Source organism: Schistocerca serialis, chromosome 2 (genome assembly GCF_023864345.2).
Source record: "Schistocerca serialis cubense isolate TAMUIC-IGC-003099 chromosome 2, iqSchSeri2.2, whole genome shotgun sequence".
Lineage (NCBI taxonomy): Eukaryota > Metazoa > Arthropoda > Insecta > Orthoptera > Acrididae > Schistocerca > Schistocerca serialis.
In genome coordinates, this window is record NC_064639.1 from 902,388,435 (window position 1) to 902,412,540 (window position 24,106).

Below are 24,106 nucleotides of genomic sequence, written 5' to 3' on the forward strand. Positions count from 1 at the left end.
CATGTGTAAGACAACTGAGATGGCCTCACTTGATGCATTTTCTCACACCTCTGAATATACATTTGATTATCTTGCATAGATGTTGTGACACCATAGAGAAATTAACATGCATATGAGGGGAAAATACAAAAAGTTTTGCAGAAAATGAAGTGCTGTTATTTAAACTGTGTTTGGCCACAAATGACTTAGATGCTGCTCAATCAGGACTTCAAAAACCGCAAAAGGAGTGTCGACCCCAGATTAGATTGATGGCCTGCGCAAGACCTGCTGCACCTCTTAATGGACAGCTGTCATCTACTAATGTTGTCATGCACAACACATGTTACAATATTAAAATTACACCTGGCACTCCCATCACTTATAAGGCTCGCTAACTGCCAACTGACAGACAGGCTGCAGCTAAGAAGAAGATAAATGTATTATAAAATGTGGGAATTATCAGCAGTTTAAGCTTGTAGCACAAACCACAGATACTCAACTACGGGATCTCACAAAAGCTGAGAAAATAGTTTTGAAACTGAAGAAAACTTCCCTTCCAAGATCCTATAACAACTCTCTTGTGATGTGACATCTCCAGAAAATTACCTTGTCAGTATGTGCCTGCTAGTTTTCGAAGAGAGGTGTGAGATTCAATACATGGCCTCGCACATCGTGGAGCAACCTGCACAATTAGAATGATTGCCAACTGATATCTGTGAGAAAAGACTGCTGTTTGGGCATTAGAACAAACTTGGTCTGTCAGAAAAGGTTGACCAACAAATGCGCAAAGCAGTTGGAATCAACTGTGTACCACAAATTTGTCAAGTTGTTCAATTTCCAGCATCCCTATACTACTGCCTACCACCCTGCAAGTAATGGGATGGTACAGCAGTGGAATAGAACTCTTGAAGCAGTGTTATTGCACCATAATACTTTCTGTATATTGCAACTGCCATTTGTACCACTCAGACTCTGGACATTGACAGCTTTTTGTCAGAATTTGTTAACGGTGATCTAGCGCAACTTCCACTGGAGTTTACGATGCAACATCAAGAGCTTTCTCAACAGGAACAGTCATTCCTTCTTCAACAAGTGAATTAATGGATTTATAAGTATTGTTCAGTTATGGCATATCAACACACTGACATCATTTCTGTTCACAAAGACTTGCATACATGTTCCCATGTGATGTTACAAACAGATGCACTTAGAGTGCCAGTACAACCACTGCACTCTGGACGTTATCCAGTTCTGGCAACGTGTTGAGCATACTACAAAAATTCTCCTAAATGGGGAACCTACTACATTAGAGCAAGTAAAGCTCGTCTATCTGCTGCCTCAGGACAATCCTCCACAGAGAAACTGCTAATCGCTGCCTACAGTAGCTGACATGGACAAGTGATATCTTTGACTTTCTTAATCTTTGTTCTCCTTGCTCTTGTACGTCCATGTTATTTCGACATGACCATGATCTGTCTGTTTCATGTCTTCTGCCCTAGTATTATATTAATTTAATTTGTTCTTTTGCATCTGTATATGTGCTACCTTTATTGTTGTTAACATTCCTACAATCCTAACTCACCGAGTGTAAATTTCTTTTGAAGGGATTACAACAAAATTTTGACCAGTTTCAGCCACAGCTTGCAAACTTCTCAAGAAGTCACTGAATGATAAACCACGAGCTCGAAAAAGATGAGAATTATATGAGATATAAAAATGTAAAATGTGTTAGATTAATTACATTAACATATTAATTATGGAGAGTAATAAAAAAGCAATAATTTTTCAACATACCATTTTACAAACTTAGTAACGCAGTAGAGTGATGTTTCATGCTGGAGTCCTCAGACTGTAACGAAACTGATTGCATTCTGTGTCACTACTACTGTTTTAAACAGGTTGCAACATACACACTTGACTTGCGCATCATGTATTGCAGGCAACAACCTGCTCCTCTTCCCAAATCCAGTGCTTTGCTAATTTTATTCATCTCTACTGAAATGCATTATTGTGTCAACAGAAGTGAATATTTTTCATCAATTATAATACATTGGTAATATACACTGAAGAGCCAAAGAAACTGGTACACCTGCCCAATATCGTTTAGGGCCCCTGCGAGCACACAGAAGTGCTGCAATTGGCGTGGCATGGACTTAACTAATGTCTGAAGTAGTGCTGGAGGGAATTGACACCAGGACTCCTGCAGGGCTGCCATAAATCTGAAAGAGTACACAGGGGTGGAGATATCTTCTGAAAAGCACGTTGCAAGGCATCTCAGATATGCTCAATGATGTTCATGTCTGGAGAGTTTGGTGGACAGCGGAAGTGTTTAACTCAGAAGAGTGTTCCTGGAGCCAGCTTGTAGCAATTCTGGACGTGTGGGGTGTCTCATTGTCCTACTGGAACTGCCCAAGTCCGTCGGAATGCACTGTCTGTCCACCAGCTTGAAGAGCCCCTGCTGACATGCAGGGCCCATGGATTCATGATGTTGTCTCCATACCCATATGCATCTGTCCACCTGATACAATTTGAATCGAGACTCGTCTGACCAGGCAATATGTTTCTAGTCATCAACAGCCCAATGTCACTGTTGATGGGCCCGATTCACAGTATAGTTGTGAAATGGTCATGCAGGAAAATCCGCACTTCATCACTATCTCAGAGATGCTGTGTTCCATCGCTCGTGTCAACTATAAACCACATTCAAACTCACTTAAATCTTGATAGCCTGCCACTGTAGCAGCAGTAACCTCTAACAACTGTGCCAGATACTTCTTGTCTTTTATATAGGTGTTGCTGACCACAGTGCCACATTCTGCCTGTTTACATATCTCTGTATTTGGATACGCGTGCCTATACCAGTTTCTTTGCCACTACAGTGTATGTTGCTGTTGTGTTCTAAAAGTAAAAAGTAAATTAAAGGTTATATACAATGCAGAAGATAATATCCCTTACATCCCAAGGGTCTCACTGAGGCCTTCATCATAGACTGAAATTACCTCCAAAACATATAGGAACAGATCTCTCATGGCTTGTCTCTCCAACATACCGACTGTTTGGCTACAAAGGAGCACTCCCTTCATCACTTGGTACCACCCAGTACTCAAGCAACTGAATCACGCTCTCGGCTGGGGTTTTGAGTACCTTTCATCATGCCATGAAATGAGCATAGCCTACCCACCTCCCCCACAGTGGTATTCTGCCATCCACTGAAGCTATATGATATCCTTGTCCATCCCTACTCAAATCCTGTCGCAACCCCTTGCCTCATATCACTGCAGCAGGCCAAGAGGCAAGCCTGTTTCAGACCTCCTCCCATCACCACCTACTCTAGTCTGGTCACAGGCGTCTCCTATCCCACCAAGGCAGGGCCATTTGTGAAAACAGTCAAGTGATCAATGAACTAAGCCGTGACTGCAGTGCTGCTTTTTACGTGGACATGACAAGCAACAAGCTATCTGTTCACATGAATTGCCACCGACAAACTGTGGCTAAGAAACAGCTGGACCATTCAGAAGCTGAGTACGCAGTCCAACACAATGTCCTATCTGAATGAATGTCCACCGAAAAACTGGCCAAGAGACAGCTGGACCACCCAGTTGCTGAACATGCTGCTCAACACAATGTGTTTCACTTCAATGACTGCTTCATAGCCTGCACCATCTGAATGCAATGCACTTGCTCCAGCATTTCTGCCAGTCTTCAAATACATGCTGGAAACCATTTTTTGAGAGGTTCTTCAAAATTGCCTCTGCAGCCTTCACCACTGCTTCTGATGATTGATAATGCCTCCCACGAAGGCATTTCTTCATGTTAGGGAATAGAAATAAGTCACATTGGGCTAAATCTGGACTATAGGGAGGGTGAGGGATGCACTTCATGTTGATTTTTGCAAGATATTCAGCAAAAACATTGCCAATAAGTGGCTGAGCATTATCGTGGTACAGCACCCAGCCTGCTTCATGGAAATATGGTCTTTTGCGCCTGATATGGACTTGCAATGTTTTCAGGACATCCCTGTAGTATTGTGCAGTTACTGATGTGTGTGCAGGTACAACATGCTGATAAACCATCCATGAATACCAAAGACTGAGATGACCATAACTTTCCCAGCAGAAGCAACCACTTTTGCTTTTTTGGGGATTGGTGATGAAGGAAATTTCCACACTGAGCTTTGCTTTTGCTCTCAGGATCAAAATGATGTAGCTAAATTTCATCAGCAGTGATTAAATTTGAAAGAAACTCTGGAGCTTCCTCTAACATCAACTTTAACTGCATGCAGACCTGCACGCGAATGTCCTTTCGTTCGGGAATCAACAGTCTTAGAACCCATCATGCATAAACACATGTTGTGTAATTTTTCTGTCACCAACATGTGGGTGCCACCCAATGAAATGTTCAGTATTTCAGAAAGTGATCTTAGGTAATTTGTCGATCCTCTCTCGCGATAACAGCAGCAGTGTTGACGTTTTTTCCCGTAAGAGCAGTAACTATAGCACCGGGTCCATCTTCCTTTGAAATTGATTGTCTTTCCTCTTTAAACATTTCAAACCATCTTCGAGCTGTGCTGTAGGGAAGAACAGACTCTCCATAGGCCTCCTGTAACATTGTATAGGCCTCAGCTGAAGATCTGTTGAGATGAAAGTAGAATTTCAAGGCCACATATTGAACCTTGTGTGTTACCTCCATTGCAGCGGTAGGCAATACTGAACATGTCTGACCTTTCCTGCCTCTCACAGGTGGGAACCAGGAGTCTCAACACTGAAACTACAACGGTATGTTTGTTGCACATTAAGCAAACAGAATATCGTAAGATTAAATTTTAGTGCAAGAAATTATGACCATGAAAAAATTATGATCATTCTTTATTGAACAGCCCTCATATATTGTATGTTCCTATAACCCCACCCACCCTTAACCTTCAGCGGGCCTTGGCACCAACTAACTATCCCCTTTCTTGCTCCACCTACACAGCCTTCTATTCCACCAACGCACCCACTAGTATTTTCCAGCTTCTCTACACCTCTCCTTCCCACCTCCCCCAAGCTCACTACTGCACCTAGCAGCCCTACCTTGCTCCCACCATGTCTCTGCATGCCACACAAGCAGCACTACACCTTCCCTCACCCCTAACCTGCTATCCTTACTTCCCCACTCTATGCTGCCTCCTTACCCCACTGCCGGTGCCAAATTGCTTCACCCATCAGGTGCAGTTACAGTCTGCAGTCACAGTGTGTGTGTGTGTGTGTTTTAGTTTGGAAGAAGGTGTTTTTGCCAAAAGCTTATGTGTATAGCAGTCTCATTGTTGTGGTTGTCTGCAACTGGGCGGTTCATCTATACGGAGGGTAAAAAATCTACTCTTTTCATAATACTGTTGTTATTCCATCCTGCACTTTCTATTGTTTGAATATCCTTTACATTATTTAGGCTTATTTTATATTGCATGGATTATGACATTGTTTAAATGATAAAATAAAGTGTGCTTAATTTGTGCACTATAATTTAATATTAACTTTAGTTTTACGAAACAGTCTAAAAACCACGGGCAGTTCGGTACAGCTGGCAAAGCAAACTGCAATCAAATAAAATTTATTTCACCATTTTTCCCATTGGAATACCGTCATGTAATTTGGTGTAAATAGTATACAACAGAAAATTTTTTCAGCACAAAAAATGTGTTATTAAAATATTTTCAAATTAAAAAAAAAATTGGTTTGGGAAAATTTAGTACACTTATGAGTACTGTCAAGTAACACATATTTCTAAACCTTATAAGAAACTAGAAGGTCTGCAAGTCAAATAGTGTTGGAGATATGGCCAATCTGTGGTTTCAAAATTTGTCAAAAATCACACAATTTTGGAGATTAAAAAACTCTAAAATGAAAAGTCCAACAGTCTTAAATATTTCAAGTTACCTTATTTTGATAGGTAGCATTAAATGACAAAAAATTACAAAATCATAAATCATCAAGGTTTAAATTAATTTTTTTAACTGACAACCTATATTTTATCACTTTTATCATTTGTAAGTTTTACAAACACACACACACAGAGAGAGAGAGAGAGAGAGAGAGAGAGAGAGAGAGAGAAAAGGGTAGTAACAGATTATTACTTCATGCAACACAGCTTTACAGACATCTATATTACATAGTGCTTTCCAAATGGTTTTTATACATACATACATACATACACACACACAGCATCATTGACTTATTATCTCCTACTTCTTAAAATGTAACGTGTAATTTTATTTGTTTGGTCAGGTGCACAGATTTCTTTTGTTACTTGGTTTGTGGCATGGTTATGTGGGCTTTTCGTTTTCCTTGTTCCTTTGGTAGAAGATTTAGGCTTTGATTTTTTTGCTTTCTGTAGGACTGAGGCTAAACTCCTTTTGGTTTCCAACTGTAACTGAAACTCAGCAATCTTTTCAGAGGTATCACTTATGCTCATTTCTGCAATATCATCATCCTCAGCTAAGGATGTGCTTGTATGTTTATTCTTTTTTCTTCTTCCTTTTGGCAAAGATTTTAATTTGGACTTTCTTGTCTCCATCATTTCAGGTGCATCAGTCATGCTCCTTTCCGCAATACTTTCTTCAGATGATGCTGAGCTATTATGTCCTTTTCTGTTTCTTTTTCCTTTTGCTGACAATTCTGATTTGGACTTTCTTGCTTCTTCCACAATTGGCAACAATCTATTTTCGCTGTTCACTTGTTCAGGGACAGCATCGCTGCTCACATCCTCTGATATTGAGATGCTATCATTAACCTGTAAAATTAAGAATATGACATTTTTTTTAAAATGGTGCTCTTGTTTTGAGAATACAATGTAATTGCAAATGATATACTAAAATTATGATGATGTATGTCATTATACTTAATTAATTATGGAATTTATTTATTTGTTTGCTGATAGTTATCTTCAAGTGTTCTCACCTCTTCATTCAAGTTTTCATTTGGTACATCTACCTTTGTAGACAATGAAAATCTTTCGGTTTTAATACAGCATATTTCAAAAGCTTCTCTCAAATAATATAATTTGAATCCTGTAAACTGTTCCTTTGCAACAGCTAATTCTTCCTCCTCCATTTCTGTTGAAATAAAATATATCAGGAGATTCCTCTGATGAAAGTGGGAAAGATGTCACAGGAAAATATTGCCAGTATCAGCAGAACATACTCACCACTGCTCTCAATATCAACTGTTGTTGGTAGGTAACAATCTGAATCATAATGGATTACCAGATTCACTGATCCACAATTCGTTATTTTCAGAATGTCATCCATTCTTGCAGTGATTACAATATAATTTAATGAGAATGGATGGAATACTTTTAGTGTTATATTTTGACTGTTGGCCCATTCCTGAGGAGAGGACAATCATTCGTGAAACATTGCCTTCTAACATAAACCTATTACAATGGAAAATAGCAGTAACAGACTGCACATTTTAAATATCTACCAAAAAAAGTGACAAATGAATGCTGGAAACATAGGCACCTTCACTAGAATTGCTAAACATGTAGCAGGATCACGGAAATGATCAAATACGTCATGGACTGGACAAAAACATGGTAACACTATGAGAAATGCATGCCTGAACATAACTGCAGATGCTAGCCAAGCCCGCAGGCAGCACTGTTGAATTTGACCATGAATGGCACCTGTTCAATGTCCTCAGTTCATAGCCAGTGACAGTCACGGCCAGAACAGTGTGAGTGCATTATGTCACAGCTACATGAATTCGAACTTGGGCGACTTGATGGTGGTCCTATGGTGAGTGCTTTCTTAACCTAGATAGTCAAAGTGTTTGGAGTTTCAAGGCACTATATTGAAGATTTATACTGCACACACGGAAAGTGGAAAAACATCATCCATTAATTTACAATACAGAAAAAAGTGCATTGAGTGATTGTGATAGACAGTCATTGAATGGGGCTTTGATGAAAAATAAAGAGGATGACAGCTGCAAAAGTCACTTAAAAACTTAGTTTTGCCCTCAAGAACCATGTCAGCATCATCACCTGGGAACTGGAGGGCAAGGTGAAATTCCAAAACCGCTCATCAGTGATGTGAATGCCCATTAAAGGAAAACGTGGTGCTGAAGCTGTAAAACCTGGAGTATGGAGCAATGGAAGAAAGTCATTACATCCGGTGAGTATTGTTTCACACTGTCGCCAACTTCTGGGCAGTTCACATTCCAAGAGTGAAACATGGTGGGGTGTTCAGTGATGATTTGGGAAGCCAAACTGTAGTATTCCACAGGCCCCATGGTTACTCTCAAGGCCATCTTATGTGACCATTTTGGTTGTCAGGTCAATCCCATGGTACAATGTTTGTTCTCCAATGATGATGCTGTGTTCCAACAGAACAGGGTCCCTGTTCACACAATTCAAATTGTCCAAGATTGGTTTTCGGAGCACCAGGAACAACTGTCGCATTTCCTCTGGCCATCAGTCTTCGGATCTCAATACTACTGAGCCTTTGTGGTGTATTTTGGAGGGAAGTGTGCGACTAATGTCTACCTCCATCACCATTACTCAAATTTGCCACTATTTTACAGGAAGAATGGTGTAAAATGCCTTTGAAAACCATACAGGACCAGTATTTATCCACTCTGAGACAACTGGAATCTGTTTTGAATGTCAATGGGTTTCCTACGCCATATTAGGCATGGTAATGTGTTGTGTTTTTGGAGTTTCCTTATTTTTGTCCAACCCCTGTTTCTATGAAGTCTGCAAAGGAAGTTAAATAACTTAAATCATTTACGTTAAAGAAAAACACGATCAGGGAAAGTTACAGGCGGAAGGTAATTAAAACAATATAAAGAAATAGCCAATCATTAGGTGAAATCATGGAAGATAACAGACTGGAAAAGTAATAAGATTGTGTAACAGATTACAGAAAGGCAGCACTTTTTCAACAGTGGAAAGATCAATATTTTATTATTATTGTCTAAAGAAAATAAAGTCTAGATAAGTAAAGATCCACTATTCTTTCTGTAGAAAAACATAACTGATCTATATTTTACTAGCTCCATATTGTTTCTTTTCTATTACTTCTCTCTCTGTTTTTGCCATGTCCTCAGGAAATTTATTTTTTATCATAAATAAACTCTGTTTTCAAGTTTCCTAACGACTATAATAAACATCAAAATATTTTAGGAAATTAGTAGTTTTTACCACAGGTTTCTGTGTTGCCTTAATAGAAATCTCGTTTTGTGTATTTGCTTCAATTCTTATAGGGAATTAGCAACATTTAAGCTCAACAGATTAAAAGATAATCAGAAGGCTTAATTTCAAGTTATTTGCTCACTGCACCAGCCAAAATGCAGCCCCACTGTGAACACTGTTCTCGAACATGGGATGTGTTGGCTGACATTCATATGCAGCCGGAAATTGCCCTGACTATTGTCAAACAACTGGCAGCTGCTGCGAATAAGTGTGTTGGAAGAGCTGCCCAGAGTCGTGTACCCGTGATACCTGGACCAGAGGTACCTCAAGTATTAACAACTCTCATGGATCCTGTCTCCTCTGCGGAAAGTACAGGATCTGTTATTACTCATTCACTTGACTGCAAGTGGCATGTCAATGGCAGAACTAGGTGGCCTGTACAGGGAGGACAGGGACCAGGGAGGACTCAGGGAGTATTGTACTGATCCCCCTACACAACAAGTTTGGGGTGCTGTGTTTCACTGAAACTGCAACTTAGACAGTGGGACTCACGTCACCTATTTTGGGGAAACCTGTTTTTTTCTGGTGTCACAAACAAGCAAACACATAAGAGTAGGGTCTATTAATTGTTGGCAGTTCAAATGTATCGTGAATGACAGTACCCCAAAGGGAAATGGCAGCAAGGGACAAGAAAGGACATCAGATGCACTCAGTGTGTATGCCTGGAGGCCTCATTCTAAATATTGAAGAAGCTACTCCAGCAGCCACTGAGGGAAAGGGTGCAACCAACTGCAGATTTTGGTACACGTTGGAACAAATGACACCTGTCGTCTGGGGTCTGAGGTCATTCTTGGGTCATTTCAGCGACTGGCAGAGAAGGTTGAGAAGACTAGCCTTGCGCATGGAGTTTCAACAAAGCCCACAATTTGCAACATTGTCCCCAGAACTGATCGTGGCCCTTTGGCTCCGAGTTGAGTGGGAGGACTGAACAATGGACTTTGAAAGTTCTGTGGCAAGCTAGCTACGACTTCCTGGACTTGCACCACGCGGTTGAGAACTGTAGGGTCCTCTTAAATGGGTCAGGTGTGCACTACACATCAGAGGCTGCAACATTGTCCCCAGAACTGATCATGGCCCTTTGGCTCCGAGTTGAGTGGGAGGACTGAACAATGGACTTTGAAAGTTCTGTGGCAAGCTAGCTACGACTTCCTGGACTTTCACCATGCGGTTGAGAACTGTAGGGTCCTCTTAAATGGGTCAGGTGTGCACTACACATCAGAGGCTGCTGCTCAGGTAGCTGACTGTGTGTGGGTTGCACACTAGGGTCTTTTAGATTAGGCGACTCTCTATCCGATCCACATAATGATAGCTGTAGGAAATCCAGAAGTATTAGTGTAAGACTGAAAGAAATGCCTCCCACAGGTGGACATGACATGGACATGTTTGTATAGCACACAACAGCAAGGACTTTAGCGCTGGCACGAAAACGAATTGAGACGAGTGTCAGTAAAATAAACAAAACAGAATGTAAAACACAGGTAACAAAAGTTGGAAAACTACATGTGTACCTGCGCAGAACCATGGAATGAAGTATTGCGTCAGTAGTAAAACATTAACAACACAGGAAGACAGTAGTATAAGGAGCCAAAACAATATAGCAGATGGACCTGCCTGGCTGACCACAAGAATAAGAAAAGGAGAAGCCGGCCATTCTGCAACACACTAACACCTCCAGCCTAAAAGTTTAGGCCAGAGTTCAGACATATCACAAAACTTTAAAACCTTAGTCACACTCATCAGCTAAAATAGAGGACAGATCTGTACCAAAATTTGCTTCTGCCCTTGCAACATGATATAAAATGCACTTCATTAAATATGGCAGATAGAAATGTGCATGCCACAAGCATCACAAAACGGAGGATTCTCTCGCCATAGTAAAAAGCTATATGTAAGAGAGCAGTGCCGAATTCTGAGACACATGAGGGTCACTTCATCCCGCCTGAGAACTGGAAGGAGGAACGCCACAACCGGGTTGTTGACTTCATCAACCGCAGCTTATTGGTCATCACTGCCAGCCATTCCTCATCCCACAACTGCACGCACTTCCTGTGCAGTGCAGAAACAACACCCTGCAAAAGAATAGGACACTGTGCCACATCCTATCCTCTGCAAGCCTCCTTGGCAACCCAGCCTGTTCATTTCCCCTTATCCCTACATGACCTGGCACCTTGCAGAATGACACCCGCTTACCCCGCTGTTGGAGCAAGTACAGTTGGTCATATATTAGCCAGACCAGCTCCTCAGCTGGGTATAGGTTCTGTAATAATTGTAAGGCACTAAGGGAACCAGAGCAAATGAAAAACTTCTTGCCCCCTATACAACACATCTGCTCCAGTGCCTTCAGGACTGCGTGGAGCTCCACTGAGAAAACGGTATACTCATCACGAAGGCGAATCCTGGTGACATGGTTGGGGAACATCACAGAGTAGCCAAGGGAATTCCCTTGTTTGGAGCCATCAGTATATACTACTGTGAAACCATGATGCATATCTAAAATGTTCAAAAACAGAGACTGAAATGTAAAATCTGACATACAATCTTTCTTAAAATTCGTCTAGTCTAAAATAAGTCCGGGTCTCCGGAGATGACAAGGTGGAAATCTGCTCCCACGTGATGTAAAACACGAAGACCGGCCACACCCACCTCTAGAAGGGAATCCTGTGGACGAATCCCATATGGCCTCATTGCCTTTTACAAAAAAGCCTTTCCATTGGAAGCTGAGCAATGGTATGATAGCCGGGTGTGAATGACACAGACAGAGTTTTACAAGCCTGGCACACTGTAAGTAGCCATCGCCTGACATGAAGTGGTGGTTCACCAGCCTCTGCACAGAGGCTTGGTATGGGGCTCATTCTGAATGCCCCAGTGGCCAACTGAATCCCTTCATGGTGCACCACATCCAACATCTGTAACTATCAGGGTCTCGCACCCATACATTGTGCACCCATAATCGTGCCGAGATTGCACAAATACCCTGTAAAATCGGAGCAGACAAGTCCTGTCTGACCCCATGTGCTGAGGCTAAAACATTTTAAAGACTTAAGCGACCATTTTTTCAGGTCCTTAAGATGTGGTAACCACGTAAGCTTAGTCAACTATGAGGCCCAGAAGCCTCACTGTGTCTTTAAAAGTACGGCCAGTGACCCTCACCCTCAGCTCAGGAAAGTTTAAAATGGAACGAGAATGGTTAAAAAGAACACACACACACTTCTCGGATAGAAAACTTAAAAGCACTCTTCTGCACCTATTCGTCCACACGTTGAAGAGTTAGTTGCAACTGACATGTTGTTGTTGTGAGGCTTGAAGAAGAGAAAAACACAGAGAAGTCATCCACAAACAAAGAACACTAGACAGGCCTTTTCACTATGGACGTAATGTTATTAATAGGTATGGCAAAGACAGCATACTTAAAATGCTACCTTGAGAGACACCGTCCTCCTGCTCAAAGCGATCAGACAGGACGTCACCAACTTGGTGTCTAAAATACTGTGGTAAGAGGAAGGACTGAATAAAAATGGGAAGATAACCACGAAAATCCCATTTGTGAAGCTGCTCCACGATAAGATGCCTTCAAGTAGTATCGTAGGCCTTCTCGATATCAAAAAATATACCAAGAAGGTGATGCTGGCGTAGGAAAGCCTGTTGTCTAGCTGCCTCCAGGAGGGCAAAGGTGGAGCGATACCTCCTGAACCCGCACTGAAAGCGACTAAGAAGTTGCCTGGATTCTAAGATCCAGACAAGGCGGTGGTTGAGCATCCGCTCCAAGGTCTTCACCATGCAGCTAATGAGGGCAACACTACGATAACTACTTGGGCATGTACGGCCTTTCCCAGGTTTTAAAAGAGGAATTAAAATTGCCTCACACCACGAGACAGGATAGTGACCTGATGCCCAAATGGCATTAAAAAGTGCGAGGAGGATATCTTTGTTCCGCCTTGTGATGTGCCGCAGCATACTGTAATGGATCCTATCGTGACCAGGGGATGTGTCATGAGCCACAGACAATGCAGAATCCAGCTCCCACATGGAAAATGGGCAGTTGTAATCCTCAGAACCACTCTATGGCACTGGAAACCTGGATCGTGACTGGCTTGCAGTAACTGTGGCAAAATATGCTGCCATAGTCTGGTCAATGTCTCGTGGATTGATTTGGAGAGTACCATTCCCCATTGTGACACTTTGCCCTCGCCACCCGAAAGGCTGCAAGATTCTCTGCAGTTGGCCGACACTTTAACCTACACATAGCCGCACGCCTGGTCCTGATTGCAGTGCAGCATTCAGCACTCCAAGGGAGAGGTTGCCTCTTCTGTAGTCCCGTGGACTGAGGAATGGCTGCTGCAGTGGTGTGGTGGATCATTTTGGTAACATTGATCCACCCATGCCTTGACATTTGCACAATGTTTCAACTGGGCCAACTGACTATTAAGTGTCCAGTCAGCTCTACCGAGCACCCACCACAGCAGTTTCCTTTCGAGTTCCATCCTATCTGGCACGTGAATCCAGATCCGGAAGTGATCACTTCCGTGCAAGTCATTGACTACTTCCCATTGAGCAGTGTGAGCAAGAGTTGGACAGCAAAGTGAGAGATCAGTGACAGAGAACGACCCAGTTGCTGTGCAGAAGTGAGTTCCCTGTCTCACATTTATCAAGTACGTACATGATGACACGAGAAGCCTCTCAACTGCTCTACTCCTGGGGCAGGTAGCTGCAGAGCCCCAAAGCACACTGTGTGCATTAAAATCATCACTGAAGATGAAGGGGCAGGGCAGCCATGTAACAATGTCGGTTAGGGCCTCTTCATCAAGTGCATCATGTGGGGGCAAGTAAAGGGAAAATATTGTCAACCGATGTCGTACTTGCACTGATACAGCAATTGCTTGTAAAGTCATTGTAAGTGAGAAAGGCAAGGAGTCGTAGTAGATACTGATGAAATACCAACACCTCCTCTAGCTCTCTCTCCACTCAGGTTGTCCTTTTTGTGGAGTACATAGCCTCTTAGCTCAGGGGTGTACGACTGATGGAAATTAGTCTACTGGAGAAACAGACACAGTGGTCTACCCTGAGATAAGAGACAGAGTTCCTCCACATGCATCCTGAACCCCTCCAAGTTCCACTGTAGAATGGGAGCCATTTCGTCAATGTGGTTGTAATTTACCGCTCTCTTTCCACCGTGGAGGTGAAGCACTTGTAGAACGAGGGGGAGTGGAGGGGCTGCCTGGATCCAAGACATCTAACTCCATGATGTCCTCCTTATCAGTCACATGTGAATGAATGACATCTGACGGCGCTCAGGACAACTTTTGACCTGAACGTTGTGAACCTTTCCCTGCACCCTGTCCCTTCGAGGATGAGGGGGAAAGGGGGTGTTAAGAGGCACAATGCTTGTTGTATGCCTTCTTGATACTCACAATGGAACTGCTGCTGGTCTTTTCTGTGATAAATGCTTGGATTGCTTTATCATTACTCATTTTGTCTTGGCATGTACAGGTGATGGTTGTATACTGGACGATGTCTATGTCCAGGTATCGACCTTAGGAACAGGTTTCTGCACCATGGAAGCATAAGAACTGGTAAAGACGGGAGGTTTCGTTGCCTTATATTCCTTTTTGGCTTCAGCATAGGGGATCTGCTTGGTGACTTTTAGTTACTGAATTTCTCGTTCCTCTGCAAAAACAGGGAAGTCTCGGCTCCAGACTGGGTGGCTCCCAGAGTGGTTAACACACACTGCTGGAGATGTACACTGCTTAGGGTTAGCTACATAAGACCTAACCCTAAGTCAGAGGAAACCCGCTGTGATGTGATGTAACGTTTGAGAATGAAAAGTCGCAATGAAGGGGGCGGTCTTCTCAATTTCTCCATCATTCCTACGTATCCTCTGCTCTACATCCACTATCCCCTGTAATGCATATTCCTGTTTAAGTTAAGTTATGTCGATATCCATAATGTCACGGGATGTGACCATACCCTTTCTAGAGTCAAGGGAGTTATGCAGTTCAACAGTTACATCATATTCACCCAATTTTTCAAGCTTCGTAAGTAGTTCCACTTGCTTTGCCCTGTTACTTTCGAGCAGTAGAGAACCATTCTGCAACCGCTTAATAGTCTTCAGGCGTCCAGCAAGTCCTCCCAAGCCTTCATGGATGTAGAAGGGAGACACTTTTTCAAAATTCCCCTCCTTCCTCTTAATGACCAAAAACCCATTTCAATTTATAACTCCTGAAGCCTTGTTACTATAATTCAACTGACACAGATTACTAGGAGGGCTAGCCTCCCTCATTCGTTTGGAGGATTGGACGTGGATACCCCCAGGCAGTACACCCTTCCCACTTGAAGTAGATGATGATGATGATGATTTCAAGGGTTCCATCTTGGTCCCAAGGGCAGTTAGGGAAACAAGGGTCCACTTATGCAATTGAGGTGTGGCAGGTCCCCCAGAGGTTGCCCACTAACGACTGTTCGACCTCAACAGCTATGCATCTCATCAGCGCACAGCACACCTTGAGATTGAGGGATAACCCTCAATCTCAAGGTGTGCTGTGCGCTGATGAGATATAGAGGGAAACATTCCACGTAGGAAATATATATATATATATATATAGTTATAATAGAGGGAAACATTCCACGTAGGAAAAATATATCTAAAAACAAAGATGATGTGACTTACCAAATGAAAGTGCTGGCAGGTCGACAGACACACAAACAAACACAAACATACACACAAAATTCAAGCTTTCGCAACAAACTGTTGCCTCATCAGGAAAGAGGGAAGGAGAGGGAAAGACGAAAGGATGTGGGTTTTAAGGGAGAGGGTAAGGAGTCATTCCAATCCCGGGAGTGGAAAGACTTACCTTAGGGGGAAAAAAGGACAGGTATACACTCGCACACACACACACATATCCATCCACACATATACAGACACAAGCAGACAGACTCTTTGTCTTTAAATATGTCTGCTTGTGTCTGTATATGTGTGGATGGATATGTGTGTGTGTGCGAGTGTATACCCGTCCTTTTGTAACTTACCAAACGAAAGCGTTGGCATGTTGATAGACACTCAAACAAACACAAACACACACACACAAAATTCAAGCTTTCGCAACCAACGGTTGCTTCGTCAGGAAAGAGGGAAGGAGGAGAGGGAAAGACGAAAGGATGTGGGTTTTCTTTTTCGTTAACATCATCTTTGTTTTTAGATATATCTAAAAACAAAGATGATGTAACTTACCAAACATTTTGAAGCTGAGAAGGAGGCCTTCTTGTCCCAGATTGTGACAGGTGATGAAACCTGATTTCACCATTTTGAGCCTAAAACCTCAAAACAACTCATTCTGCCAGTAAGGTCATTATCACCGTGTACTGGGGCTGTGAAGGTGTGATTCTCATTTATGTGATGCCAAGACGCGGTACCATTAATTCAGAAGCATATAGCAACACATTAACAAAACTCAAGACACACTTCTGGCGACTTCAGCGTCACAGCATTTCAAGAGATGTTTTGCTACAACACAATAATGCTCGGTCCCACACAAGTCCAAGGTCTACTGAATACATCGCAAAACAGTGTTACCTCATCCACCCTACAGCTCTGACCTAGCCCCCTTCAGATTTCCAGTTATTTTATTATTTTTTTTTTTTTTTTATTTACAGGTCAAGTACCATAGTACCAAATTGAGAAGCAAATCTCCAAGGTCATGGAATGTATCAGTACATGAAATTACAACATACAAGTAATAACAGATAAAAATAAAAGTTTATGAACCTGGAAAAAATCAATCCATAACTTTAAGTAAACATAATCAACAATACAATTTTTCAAGAAATTCCATAGAAGGGGTGAGGAAGCTCTTCAGTTTTGATATGAAAGCGCATGGATTACTGCTAAGATTTTTGAGTCTGAGTGGTAGCTTGTTGAAAATGGATGCAGCAGTATATGGCACACCTTTCTGCAAAAGAGTTAAGGAAGTTCAATCCAAATGCAGATTTGATTTCTGCCGAGTATTAACGGAGTGAAAGCTGCTTATTCTTGGGAATAAGCTAATATTGTCAACAAGAAATGACAGTAAGTAATATATACATTGAGAGGCCAATGTCAAAATACCCAGACCCATGAACAGGGGTTGACAAGAGGTTCATGAACTTACACTGCCTATTGGCCGAACTGCCATTTTTGAGCCAAAAATATCCTTTTAGAATGGGAAGACTTACCCCAAAATATAATACCAAATGACATAAGCGAATGAAAATAAGTGAAGTGGACTAATTTTAATGTTGAACGATCATTCACCGTTTGAATAGTAAAAATGGCAGCATTAAGTCTTTGAATAAGATCCTGAACGTGCACTTTCCACAACAGTTTACTATCAATCTAAACACCTAGAAATTTGAACTGTTCAGTTTCACTAATCATATGCCCATTCTGTGAAATTAAAACATTAGGTTTTGCTGAATTGTGTGTTAAAACTAAGTCATACTGAGATCTAGTGTTAGTTTATTTTCTACAAGCCACGAACTTTGGTCATGAACTGCACAATTCGAAACTAAGCCAATGTTGCACACATCATTTACTACCAAGGCAATGTCATCAGGAAACAGAAATATTTTAGAGTTACCTGTATAACAGAGGGCATATCGTTTATATAATTAAGGAACAGGAGTGGCCCCAAGACTGATCCCTGGGGCAACCCCCACTTGACTGTACCCCACTCAGACCCCACATCACAGTAATTCTCAACATTGTGAATAATGAAGACCTTTGGCTGTCTGTTGCTAAAGTAAGAGGTGAACCAATTGTGAGCTACTCTCCATATTTCACAATGGTCCCATTTCTGGGGCAATATCTTGTGATCAGCACAATCAAATGCCTTAGCTAAGTCAAAAAAACATGTGTAGTGTTCAAAACCTTTTGTTTAACCCATCCAGTACCTCACAGAGAAAAGAGAATATAGCATTTTCAGTCATTAAACTACTTCTAAAGCTGAACTGTACATTTGATAGCAAATCATGTGACATAAAATGATCAATTATCCTTACATACATGTTGTTGTTGTTGTTGTTGTGGTCTTCAGTCCTGAGACTGGTTTCATGCAGCTCTCCATGCTACTCTATCCTGTGCAAGCTTCATCATCTCCCAGTACCTACTGCAGCCTACATCCTTCTGAATCTGCTTAGTGTATTCATCTCTTGGCCTCCCTCTACGATTTTTACCCTCCATGCTACCCTTCAATACTAAATTGGTGATCCCTCGATGTCTCAGAACATGTCCTATCAACCGATCCCTTCTTCTAGTCAAGTTGTGCCACAAGCTCCTCTTCTCCCCAATTCTATTCAGTACCTCCTCATTAGTTATGTGATCTACCCATCTAATCTTCAGCATTCTTCTGTAGCACCACATTTCAAAAGCTTCAATTCTCTTCTAGTCCAAACTATTTATTGTCCATGTTTCACTTCCGTACATGGCTACACTCCATACAAATACTTTCAGAAACGACTTCCAGACATTTAAATCTATACTCGATGTTAACAAATTTTTCTTCTTCAGAAACTCTTTCCTTGCCATTGCCAGTCTACATTTTATATCCTCTCTACTTCGACCATCATCAGTTATTTTGCTCCCCAGATAGCAAAACTCACTTACTACTTTAAGTGTCTCATTTCCTAATCTAATACCCTCATCATTGCCCGACTACATTCCATTATCCTCATTTTGCTTTTGTTGATGTTCATTTGATATCCTTCTTTCAAGACACTGTCCATTCCGTTCAACTGCTCTTCCAAGTCCGTTGCTGTCTGTGACAGAATTATAATGTCATTGGCGAACCTCAAAGTTTTTATTTCTTCTCCATGGATTTTAATACCTATTTTTCTTTTGTTTCATTCACTGCTTGCTCAATATACAGATAGAATAACATCGGGGAGAGGCTACAACCCTGTCCAACTCCATTCTCAACCACTGCTTCCCTTTCATGCCCCTCGACTCTTATAACTGCCATATGGTTTCCATAAAAATTGTAAATAGCCTTTCGCTCCCTGTATTTTACCCCGGCCACCTTCAGAATTTGAAAGAGAGTATTCCATTCAACACTGTCAAAAGCTTTCTCTAAGTCTACAAATGCTAGAGACGTAGGTTTGCCTTTCCTTAATCTTTCTTCTAAGATAAGTTGTAAGGTCAGTATTGCCTCATGTGTTCCAACATTTCTACGGAATACAAACTGTTCTTCCCCAAGATCGGCTTCTACCAGTTTTTCCATTCGTCTTTAAAGAATTCGTTTTAGTATTTTGCAGCCCTGGCTTATTAAACTGATAGTTCGGTAATTCTCACATCTGTCAATACCTGCTTTCTTTGGGATTGGAATTATTATATTCTTCTTGAAGTCTGAGGGTATTTCGCCTGTCTCATACATCTTGCTCACCAGATGGTAGAGTTTTGTCAGGACTGGCTCTCCCAAAGCTGTCAGTAGTTCTAATGGAATGTTGTCTACTCCCGGAGCTTTGTTTCAACTCGGGTCTTTCAGTGCTCTGTCAAACTCTTCACGCAGTATCATATCTCCCATTTCATCTTCATCTACATCCTCTTCCATTTCCATAATATTGTCCTCAAGTACATCGCCCTTGTATAGACCCTCTATATACTCCTTCCACCTTTCTGCTTTCCCTTCTTTGCTTAGAACTGGGTTTCCATCTGAGCTCTTGATATTCATACAAGTGGTTCTCTTTTCTCCAAAGGTCTCTTTAATTTTCCTGTAGGCAGTATCTATCTCACCCCTAGTGAGATAAGCCTCTACATCCTTACATTTGTCCTCTAGCCATCCCTGCTTACCCATTTTGCACTTCCTGTTGATCTCATTTTTGAGATGTTTGTATTCCTTTTTGCGTGCTTCATTACTGCATTTTTATATTTTCTCCTTTCATCAATTAAATTCAATATTTCTTCTGTTGCCCAAGGGTTTCTACTAGCCCTCGTCTTTTTACCTATTTGATCCTCTGCTGCCTTCACTATTTCATCCCTCAAAGCTACCCATTCTTCTTCTGCTGTATTTCTTTCCCCCATTCCTGTCAATTGTTCCCTTATGCTATCCCTGGAACTCTGTACAACCTCTGGTTCTTTCAGTTTATCCAGGTCCCATCTCCTTAAATTTCCACCTTTTTGCAGTTTCTTGTTTTAATCTACAGTTCATAACCAATAGATTGTGGTCAGAGTCAACATCTGCCCCTGGAAATGTCTTACAATTTAAAACCTGGTTCCTAAATCTCTGTCTTACCATTATATAATCTATCTGATACCTTTTAGTATCTTCAGGGTTCTTCCATGTATATAACCTTCTTTTATGATTCTTAAACCAAGTGTTAGCTATGATTAAGTTATGCTCTACGCAAAATTCTACCAGGCGGCTCCGTCTTTCATTTCTTAGCCCCAATCCATATTCACCTACTATGTTTCCTTCTCTCCCTTTCCTAGTACCGAATTCCAGTCACCCGTGACTATTAAATTTTCGTCTCCCTACACTACCTGAATAATTTCTTTTATCTCATCATACATTTCATCAATTTCTTCGTCATCTGCAGAGCTAGTTGGCATATAAAGTTGTACTACTGTAGTAGGTGTGGGCTTCGTGTCTATCTTGGCCACAATAATGCATTCACTATGCTGTTTGTAGTAGCTTACCCATACTCCTATTTTTTTTTGATTCATTATTAAACCTACACCTGCATTACCCCTATTTGATTTTGTATTTATAACCCTGTATTCACCTGACCAAAAGTCTTGTTCCTCCTGCCACCGAACTTCACTAATTCCCACTATATCTAACTTTAACCTATCCATTTCCCTTTTTCAATTTTCTAACCTACCTGCCCAATTAAGGGATAGATACATACATACGCCTTTTCAATAACTTTAGCAAACACTGATGGCATAGAAACAGGTCTAAAATTGTCTGCATTAACTCTTTCTCCCTTTTTATAAAGCGGCTTTACAACTGAGTACTTTAATCATTCAGGAAACTGACCAATCCTAAAGGAAAAATTACAAATATGGCTAAATTCAGGGCTAATATGTGCAGCACAGTACTATATAATATTCTGCTAGGCATTCCATCATGTCCGTGAGAGTCCTTCTCTTGAGTGATTTGCTTATTGACTCAATCTCCCCCTTGTCTGTATCACAGAGGAGTATTTCAGACATCAATCTCGGAAAGGCATTTGCTAAGAAAGTTATATGAGTCCCTGTAGATACTAAATTTTTATTTAATTCACCACCAATGCTCAGAAAATGATTGTTAAATACTGTACATATATCTGATTTATCAGTAACAGAAATATTTTTAATACGAACTGACTTTATATCGTCAACCTTGTACTGCTGACCAGACACTTCCTTCACAACTGACCATATGGTTTTAATTTTATCCTGTGAATTAGCTATTCTAGCATACCACATACTCTTTGTCTTCCGAATAACATTTTTAAGCACCTTACAATACTGTCTGTAATGAGCTACTGTAGCTTGATTGTGACTACTTCTAACATTTTGATATAATACTCCCTTTGTTCTACATGATATCCTTATCCCACTTGTCAGCCACCCAGGCTGCCTATTACTGCTAGTACCCCATTTAGAACGTTCTAATGGAAAGCAACTCTCAAAGAGCACGAAATGTGTTAAGGAAAGCATTATACTTATCATCTATGTTATCGGCACTATAAACATCCTGCCACTCCTTGACAAGGTTTAAAAAACTCTCTGCCGCTGTTGGATTAACTTTCCTACATAGTTTGTAATTACATGTGACATTTGTTTGAGTACAAAAGCCTTCTAGTGTTAAAATTTGTGCATCCTGGTCTGAAAGGCCATTCACCCTTTTACTAACAGAATGACCATCTAGTAATGAAGAATGAATAAAAATACTGTCTATGGTTGTGCTACTGTTCCCCTGCACCCTAGTCGGAAAAAACACAATCTGCAACATATACGAATTTAGGAGATCTACCAAAATCCCTTTTCTTGCACCACCATATACAAAATTTATATTGAAGTCATCACATATAACTAATTTCTGCTACTTCCTACAAAGTGAATCAAGACCCCTCTCTAGATGGAGCAGAAATGCTCTGAAGTCAGAGTTAGGGGACCTATAAACAAGAAAAATTAAAAGTTTAGTTTCACTAAATTCAACTGCCCCTCCACGTCATTCAAATATCTGTTCAATGCTGTGCCATGATACAGCTATGGACTCAAATGGAATACTGTTTTTTATATACATAGCCACTCCTTCACCCCACAAGGAGCTCCTTGAAAAATAGCCAGCTAATCTGTATCCTGGTAAAGGAGGCCTCTGAACTGCACAGTTATTAAAGTGGTGCTCTGACATACCAATAATTTCAGAGTCAATATCTATAAGCAGTTCACTAACTTTATCTCTAACGCCTCTTATATGTTGATGAGATATACTAATTCCTTCTCTACTCGGAAACATGACATCATCTGAAGGTGAGCCCTTAGTTAGAGGGACTTCCTTTAAGCAGGTATACCTATCAGCTGACTTCAATCTAAAAAAGGTATACCTCTAACACCAACTACCACAGGAATTTTTCCATGAGTGATTCCACGACCACCCACTACACGGTCACCTATAAGCTTTGCCAGCCTTCCCTTCCTATACCTGCTGAGGTGCAGGCCATGAATTATACATCGCTAGAGACAATAAGAAACGTTAGCTGAAAACTAAAGCATGAAATTTACTAAATGACTTCAATGTACAGAAAACTCTTGGGCCATTAAAGGAACGCCCTTGTTTCACACTAGAGGAAGGCAATAGAACGGGATGGAGATTACAATGAAAAGTAGGGCATGTAGATGAAACACCATTCTTTCGTGTGTGTAATTCCCTTTACGTTTAATAAAGAAATATTGAAGAAAAAATGTGGTGCATTACTTTCTGGGCAACACTCGTACAAACGACAACTAAACAAGCAGAAAGGTATATATGTTCAGTAAACTAGATAAAAAATCAGGAATTTGAAACTTTCAGCACAAGGCAGGAGCATGTAGAGGAACTCTGACTCAATTTTGAAAGAATAGTTGACCATGCATTAATAAATGTGTACCCAATAAAAGAGTTCATAATGGGAAGAACCTCCATGGTATACAGTTACTGTAAAGAAACTTCGAAAGAAACAGAGGTTATTGCATAACAGGTGTAAAACAAAGTGTAGGGCTACAGGTGGATAGATGCAGAATGAAATGTGTTTGGCTGTCAAGAGAGCAATGTGTGATGCTTTCAATGACTACTGTTGCAGAATATTGTCAAGTCATTTTTCACAGAACCTGAAGAAATTGTGGTCATATGAAAAGGCACCAAAGTTAGTGGTCCAGTCCCTAGTGTATGAGACAGGAACTGAAATTGAGGGTAGCAAAGCAAAAGCTGAGATGCTTAACTCAGTTTTCAAATGTTCCTTTATAAAGGAAAACCTAGGATAATTGCCCCATTAATCCTCATACCACTGAAAAGATGAATGAAATTAGTATTAGTCTCAGCGGTGTTGAAAAACAGCTGAAATCATTCAAATTGAACAAAGCTCCATGGCTCGATGGAAGGAATCCCTATCAGATTCTCTGCTGAATTTCCAGCTGAGTTAGCTCCCCCTCTAATTAAAATCTATTGTAGATCCCTCAAAGAAAAAACCATTCCCACTTCTTGGAAAAAGTCATAGTCACACCCATCTACAAGAAGGGTAGCAGAAGTGATCCACAAATCTACTATCCAATATCCATGACATCAATTTGTTGTAGAATCTTAGAACATATTCAGAGCTCAAACATAATGAGGTGCCTTGAACAGAACAACCAACTCAATGCCAAACTCGATCATGTGAAATCCAACTTGCACTTTTCTCACGT

The 24,106-nt window shown here is 41.0% G+C and overlaps 1 protein-coding gene across 3 annotated transcripts in view; it reads right to left on the reverse strand.

The window, feature by feature from the left end:
• Nucleotides 1-5,545: 5,545 nt before the first annotated feature.
• Nucleotides 5,546-24,106, reverse strand: part of LOC126458249 (uncharacterized) — a 113,008-nt gene continuing 94,447 nt past the window's right edge. For 2 of the 3 annotated variants that reach the window (XM_050095161.1, XM_050095163.1), the window contains exons 5-7: nt 7,162-7,342; nt 6,915-7,069; nt 5,549-6,747 (exon numbers count right to left, since the gene is read on the reverse strand). In XM_050095161.1, the coding sequence (XP_049951118.1) occupies nt 6,193-6,747; nt 6,915-7,069; nt 7,162-7,342 (891 nt within the window). In that variant the 3' untranslated portion in view covers nt 5,549-6,192. Of the gene's footprint in view, nt 6,748-6,914; nt 7,070-7,161; nt 7,343-24,106 lie in introns of all 3 variants that reach the window. The other variant, XM_050095162.1, reaches the window with a different exon arrangement.